The sequence below is a fragment of the Chroicocephalus ridibundus genome, chromosome 4 (genome assembly GCF_963924245.1).
Source record: "Chroicocephalus ridibundus chromosome 4, bChrRid1.1, whole genome shotgun sequence".
In the NCBI taxonomy this organism is placed as follows: domain Eukaryota; kingdom Metazoa; phylum Chordata; class Aves; order Charadriiformes; family Laridae; genus Chroicocephalus; species Chroicocephalus ridibundus.
The window spans coordinates 17,113,054-17,120,689 of NC_086287.1; the positions used below are offsets into that span (position 1 = coordinate 17,113,054).

Below are 7,636 nucleotides of genomic sequence, written 5' to 3' on the forward strand. Positions count from 1 at the left end.
TGTGTCTCAGGATAGAAACCACAAGGATTGATACTTTCTGGGGTGCAGAATTAGGGAAAAAATTAGATACAACTTAATTTTGAAAATGAGGTATACATTCGTCCACATGAATTCACCTTCTAAATTCACCTAAGCCACTCCTGCTAAGAGGCAAAATCAGCAGAAAATTAAACTACACATTAAACAGTAATATAAGTAGCATGCCGTAGTTTCAGTAAGGAAAGAAGGTATGCACAAGCTTAATATTAAATACAAATGGTCCTGTAAGCTTTGATTGGGTCTTTAAGGATGTGAAAGTTTCAAGTTTATGCCTCTAAAAGTCAGAAACAATATAGGTAGGTCATGAAAAAAAAAATGACCTGAAAGGAAGTATAGATGAAATAACTGAAAGTAATCAAAACACTCCAAATTACATCTCCTGAATAAAAACATTATTTTCTAAAAGATTTAAAATGTAAATTTAAGTTCAATCACAGTTTTAGAATATGTTTTAACTCACAGGCCAACACTGAATTTGTTGTAATACTTCTTTTGACTCTCGTTTGCAGTGATTTCATAGGCTGATATGGTCGTACAGTGCAAATACTCCACTGTCAAATACTTAGGAGCTTGACATAAAAAACCTAACTTACAACTCGCGTATTACAAAGAAAACCTAAAATACTTACTGATTTTTACCAAAATTCCTACAAATAATTTACTTTTTTTTTTTTTAAGGACAATTTCCTTCAAGCATCTTCTTTGTCGCTTTGCATGGATCAACAGCCCCCACTGTCCCATGTCTGCTGTTTGACATTTATTTCAAACAATTTTATACTTTATTGACTTCAGTTTAGAGATTAGTTCTATTCTTACACAAATTTTCAACATCTAATTCATAATGACATATAATGCAAGTTATCTTTACCTGTACCCCTTGCATTTGAGCACAGGGTATACATCCCCAGACACACAGAGAACTGGCAGGATCTAGGGAGACCGCGTTTTCTAGGTATAATTCTGACTTCAGTAAACATGCATTTCAAGAAGTAACAAACATCAGAGTCACTTCTCTGCTGCACTAGTAATACAAGATGCATCATTACTTGAATAAACAGCTACAACTGTAAATAGAAAGTTATTCTGTTCACTACACAGATACACAACAAACAAGGGAGTGGATACCTAAGAGAACATTTAACCTTAATTTCTTATACTGGGTTTACAGACAAGAACAGGTATCTTTACCAAAGCACGTGTACTTTGAAGATCTTTGCACTTTTGTTACACTTCAATTAGTACTGCTACTATGCTCTTTTTGTTGCTTTATTCTCCTTTAGGTTTATATGTGATTTCACCAACTTCTGCAATAGTAATTTATATGTAAGAGTCTGTCTACACAGCATACCTATCAGAATAGTCATTTTGAATATTTAGGCATAACCATTTCCATGTTCATAGTCTGCTTTGTAAGAGGTGTACATCTATGGAAAATAAGCTTGATACACTAATATCATCAAATTTCCATACGTAAATTAGCCTTACATTTCCCACTGAAATACATCCACCTCCTGCATCTCTCAGGGTCACGTAGAAATGAATGACGGGGTTTGATCACTTCCTACTTAGAAACAGAAACATAGCATGCAAGATTGCTTTCTGCATTACTGTTTCTTACAAGAACTGTGTAATGAAAGTGAAAGGAAATGGAAGCCAGAGATAAGATTCTTTCACTTTTTGAAATGGAAAAAATCTAAGTCCACTGGACTTGTCGACTAAAATATCGACTAATATTGATACCCTCCCCCCCAGCAGGAGTTATCAATCTTGTATCTGCCAAGTATAGTGTTAATTTTGTATTTAATATCAGAGTTACAACTGTGCCATGTATTTCAGGCACAATACGCAGTTAGTGTCCTAGCCTCCTGACCTATATATAACCTGTTCCCTACTGACAGGACCTTCTACTGCAAAAAGCCTCAGTGATAAAAAGAGACTTTGCAAGAGTATGGACATTGCTCGTATGAAACATTTTGCATATTTAATGACATCAATGATTTCATGACCTCAGGTTCCAACAAGCCTCTGCAAATGAATCAACACCTTTGGAACACACAGCTTTCAAAACGGAAACTCCTTTGGAACCAGTAGTTTTAGTCATACTGCAAAGCTTACACAATCCATTTTCTAGATTTTCTAGGAGTGGCAGTGCTAGAAACAAAGTAGTTCAGAAATGATGGGTGTCAACCTCAGGTTCACCAGAGTAAATCAAATTACTTCCTCTAATGTAGAGGGATTCAATTCACACTCATCTAGAGAAAACCTAGTTGCTCTATAGTCATATTAGTGTAACTGAACAGAAACAAATACATCTACATAGGTCCTGAAAGCAGACTCTAGCCCACTATTAAGTTTCTTCAGTGCAATAACTTCTTGTAAAGTCAAGGACATCTAGTCCTCCTTAAGACTTACAATTTCAGACTAGACTACGGTGCCATCTTACGCTGTCAGTGTCTGCCAGGAACTCTGGAGCTCTATCCGCCATCAGCTTCCTTAAGGAACATTCTTATCTTGCACAAAACTGCTGTCTTCAGAGTCCTGGGTGCTCATCAGCACTTTTAATGAAACATGATCTGTGGACAAATGAGTGGTAAAACAATTCTAGTGGTATATGAATTACAACATTTGAATGATTTAAAAAAGCAGTGTAATTAAGACTAGCAGTGTCATAGCTTATGCAGTTTGATGAAGTGGTGTAGGTATACAGACATCAGTTTGGATAGCGACATGTTAGCTGTGTGCGTGCAGTGGGCAAAACTAGTGAGCAGGCTCTGCACGCTGCAGCTATTAGTAACTTTTCATTGAAGCATTCAAAATCCATCTGAACCTCTGGCACATCCAGAAGTACCAAATTTACACACACAGGATTATAAAGATAGGTATTATCCTAAACAAATTTATGCACGCATAAGATATTACATGCAGTTGTCACTCTTTCTAGCACTCACTGCTATTTGAACCCAGCACCACTTATTCAGTTCTTTTAGAAAAGATGGTCTAAGTGGTTTTGTTATACTGCAGTGATTGACAAGGCTAGTCTGAAGGTGTTCATCCGGTGACATATAAGGGAGATCACAATCTCCCTGTAACTTAAGCGAGTTGCTTATAGCTGAAGGGTGAGTTTGTGTCAAAAACAAGAGTTTACGTTAACAGGTGCAGTTGTATCCACAAGTAAGCATTGATATAAAAATGCAGAACGTTGCACTATCTAGCTGAATGAAGCAGAATGAAACTACTTATGACATGGAATCACAAAGAAAACAAGAAACAATTTTATTTAATGCTAGAGGTCCACCTCTTAAAAATACTAAATATTTTGGGCAGCTACCCTTGACTTTAAACTGGGGTCAGACTGTTACCTACTACTACACCAGCCTCTTAGAGCTGCAAACAGGGATTTGAGCCCCAGTGGAGTAAGTTGTGAAAGGCTGCTCCTGCCCAAACAGGTTAAGAAGCAGGTTACATGCAGCAGATCACTAAGCAAGGAAGGGCTAAGAGGAAAAAAGGCACAAACCAAGAACATACAGAACCACTTACTGTAATTCTAGCTGGCCACAAATCAGGAGTCTTACAACGCAGAAACTCGAATCTGACTTCTAACATGCAAATTATAACCATACTAGCTCTTAAAAATGTTGCTCAAAATCACAGGTCAATTTGGTTCCGTACCATTAAGGGAAGAGTCTGAAAAAAGCCAAAAAAGAATTACTTTGCCTGAGCTCCACAGTGAAATAAAAAATCCTGTCACCTTCCAGAGACATTAAAGACCCTTGCTTTTCTTGAATACCACGGTTCACTCACTAAGCAGTAGCACACATACATATAGCATACACATACTGTGCATCTCTTCTGGCCTTATTCTGCTAAGAAGATGCTTTAGTAAAAATCAGCTCTTCAGTTATTAACTTTCACTTGCATGTTTTATTTGCCAGGAGTCTCAAATATCCTCTAACGGAGAAACACTTTGTATCTGAAAACTAAAAATAAACTCTTTAAAGCATTAGCTTAAACCAAGAACCCATTCCCTATCATAGGTTGAATCTTGGCTCCCATCAGTCACACTTTGCTGTGGTTTACACAGGATAAGAAGCAAAGCAAGAGAGCTGCGACAGCAAAATTCTCAGTGATTTTACTGACGATGGGATTCTGTCATGCACCTTTTTAAAAGCCACAATTCAGAAAACCTCTTCTACAGGTTTTCTGTAGCCTACAGGGCTCTAGTCTCCACTGCCTCTTCTGCCTTTTGACTCAACACCCCACAGGACAGAGTGATCTAGTTAAGCAACTAACAACACATAGGAAAACTCCCTGACTTTTGGTGAGAGTTTGTTTGTGGACAATTGTGAGGTAGAGCCAAGCACTGGAATTCTTTAATGTAGTCTGTTAGGCAAATTTAGTCATTTTATTCTGGAAACAGAAATTTCCTAATTTGTACGTTGACTTCACTCCCTTTGTTGAACAAACGTAACTTCCCTATCTCATCTCTTCTCTTGACAAGCCCAAAACAAAGCTAAATGGCTGATCTTTTTTAGGCAGAGATAGAAAGTCAGAACAGAATTTTGTAAATTTTTTTCCCCTCCTGTGCTGCAAATCAGTATAATTGCACCTGCTGCAGCAGCATCTGCCTCTCCAGATACTGAGAAAGCAGATACTGGAAAGCATCCTGCTACATAATGGAATTTTGAGATCCAGAAAACAAAATAAATGCTTGTAAATAATTTTTCTTCCCTCCCCCACCTTTTTTTTTTTTAAAGCATAAACTGCATAACAGAAAACAGCTCTTCCATTTCAAAACAGTTTAGGTACTTAAGAGCTGAATGTGTTTGTTTGCTTTTCTGCTTTGTACCTTATCAATATTAATATCAAAATATGCATGCTATAATCATTCACATTTGCATTATTATTGTGTATTCTACCATTTATCACACTAAATTGTTACTAAATTGATGGTCTTGCTATTTAAAGGCTCTTGTTCTGGTTTTACATGCATGACATCCAGTTGGCAACTCTCTCTGGAGCGGAGTGACAAATATATTTTAACGCTTAATCCTTAAACCACGATGATGTTAAATGAGAAGTACAAAAACAAAAACCACCAATAAAATACTACAAAGAATAATGCCTATTCGATTATAACAAAATGAATTATACAAGCAAACATGATGTGCTTACCTTCCTGCACATACCTACTGAAAACTTTGGAACTCGTTATATGCAAATCGTAAAATTTTTGTGTCCATTTTATTCACATTCAAGTCAATAAGCTAATTTTCTCTCAATGGGCACATATTGAGCCCCTGACCAATCCTTGGCTTCAGATATACAACCCTAATTCAAATTTATCAATGAAAACATTGCCAAAAGCTCTACATTCTGCTACTCCAATGGAACAAATTAGAAAACAAATGTGGTGCAAGCAGGGAGAAAATTTTTTACTTCAGATATTCCACACAGTAAAATTCAGCACTCTGCCATGTACCACAGAACTTCTGCTGAAATCGATATGAACTCTGGGTCTATCCAAGATTTGAACTTGATCCCTTAACTCTATAATTTATACAGGAAAAAAGTTATCTCAAACTGCCTAACAAAACACCATGATCAAACAAAAAAATTGCTTCCTCAAGTATATACAACACCCAAAATAAAAAGAGGGCAATGCAGCCACGTTTCTTTTGAATCTGTAATTTATTGCTCTAACACAAGCACAGAATCTATCCTCAGCTGTAAATCTTTGCGAACCACAAGGCAGCCAGTGGAGGTGGATCCAAACATCATCAACTTTGTAAATAACGCTGTAATACAACGGCTTAACCTGCTAGACTTTTTCCTTTCCAAACATAGTGTAAGAATCATAGTCTCACTAAAACGGAATTGCATAACAAGATAACCATATGTAAAGTTTGAAAAAATACTCGTAATTGCAAATAACCTCACAGGACACATATGAAGCCTCTCTTCTGTTCCACCCGTAACTCCACCAAAATCCAGCTGCACCTCTCTCCAGCTTCCCAACACTTTATTACCTCCAACGCCAACTATCCTGCTCTCAGCACTGCCATCTAGTAGAGAGCGGCGGTGTACCATGGGCTGCCTGTCACATCAGCTCAAAGGCAGCAATATTCCCGGAAAGCTTCGCAAAGCTGTTGCTGCTGCTAAAATTTTAACTGCAGTCGGTAGTTAACTACCGACCATACGGGTTCGAAAGCCGCCTCACACAAATCCCCCAGCAGTTCTTCCCAAGCGAGATCCGCCACGCGAATGCATCAGTGTCTGCTTCGCGTATTCTTCGGCGGGGGAGGGAAACAGGGAAAATTAGTATTTGCGAGCACCCAACCTTGTGCACGCCGCCACCACGCCCCGGGCCCAGCGAGCGGCCGGCGGAGGGCAGGGAGGGGAGCGGGCGCCCCGGGGCGCCGGGCTACCAGCCGCCCCCGGCACTCCTCGCCGGTCCACGGGCGGCTGCAGGGAGACCGCGGGAGGGGGCACGCACCGCCGGCCGCTCCCCCCTCCCCAGCCCCTCGCCCGGCAGCCCCTCCGCGCATCGGCCGGGCTGATGCGCATTGCCCACCTCCGAGTCCCGTCCTTCCCTGGGGGGGCCGGGCTGCTGCTGTTGCATCTCTCCTCTGCGCAGCGGGACGAGATGGGAAGCGGCTGCAGGAAACGGCAAACAAGGGACCTGCCCTGCCCGCCGCCCCCGGCCGAAGACGCAGCCCCCGGCGTGCAGCCGCCCCCCGCAGCCCCGGGAGCAGCCGCCGCAGCGCGGCACTGCCTTACCTCCCCTCCCTGGCTCCGGGGATCCGCCGCCGCCGCTGCCTGCCGCGCCCGCCCCCACCTGCGCCCTCCCTCCTTCCCAGCCCCGCACTCAGGTGCGGAGGGAGCACAAAGGCAGAGCCGCCCGCTACGAGCGGCGCAGCGGGGGAGCAGCGGGCCTTCACACGCCGCGCCTCTCCCCCGCCGAGCCCCCCAAGCCCCGCTGCACCGGCCGCCCCCCCGGCTCCCGCCGCCGGCAGCCGCTCGCACCCCTCCCCTCCGCTCCCGAGCGCCCTGCTCGCCTCAGCCCGCTGCGGGGCGCGCGCGCCAGCCGGCCCGCCCCCCGAAAACCGCTACGACCGTTGAAACCGTTATGACTGTTAAAACCGTTACAACTTGCCCCGCACCTCTCCTCAAGCCCACCCCCCCTCACACCCTTTCCATCCCGCAGTGGCGCAGTTGGTGCCGGGACTACGAAGCGCCCCTCAGCCTTAAGAAGTTCCCCAGCCCCGGGGAGAGCTGAGGGGTCCCCCCCCGCCGCCATTGACACAGACCGGGCTCGCCGACCGCGGCTGAGCGGCGGTAGCTGGCGGTCCCCCTCGGCCGGCTCGCCACCCCCGCAGCCCCTATCAGACACGTACAGGCAGCCCGCCACAGCGCCGGAGGCACCGACCCTCCGCTCACCGCTCTCGCCAGACAGAGCGCCCGCCGCTGAGTGGGTGTGTGCGGCGGGGGTCGGGGGACACAGACACACAGGTGACAAGCGGACAGGAGAATAGCCGCTCCCCACCGCTTTCTCCCGAACCGGGAAAGGTCTGCGGTGCGAAACCGCTCCCTCCTTTCC

At 43.8% G+C, this 7,636-nt stretch overlaps 1 protein-coding gene across 23 annotated transcripts in view; it reads right to left on the reverse strand.

Moving 5' to 3' along the window:
* The window catches only part of PTPN5 (protein tyrosine phosphatase non-receptor type 5), a 90,723-nt gene extending 83,244 nt beyond the window's left edge, over positions 1-7,479 (reverse strand). For 9 of the 23 annotated variants that reach the window (XM_063331991.1, XM_063331990.1, XM_063331975.1 and 6 more), the window contains exons 1-3: positions 6,611-6,810; positions 3,577-3,723; positions 2,452-2,612 (exon numbers count right to left, since the gene is read on the reverse strand). Coding sequence is in view for 1 of the 23 variants with exons in the window: in XM_063331988.1 (XP_063188058.1) it covers positions 1,525-1,543 (19 nt within the window). In the remaining 22 variants the exon portion in view is untranslated. The other 14 variants (XM_063331996.1, XM_063331992.1, XM_063331994.1 and 11 more) reach the window with 12 other exon arrangements.
* Between the last annotated feature and the right edge of the window lie 157 nt (positions 7,480-7,636).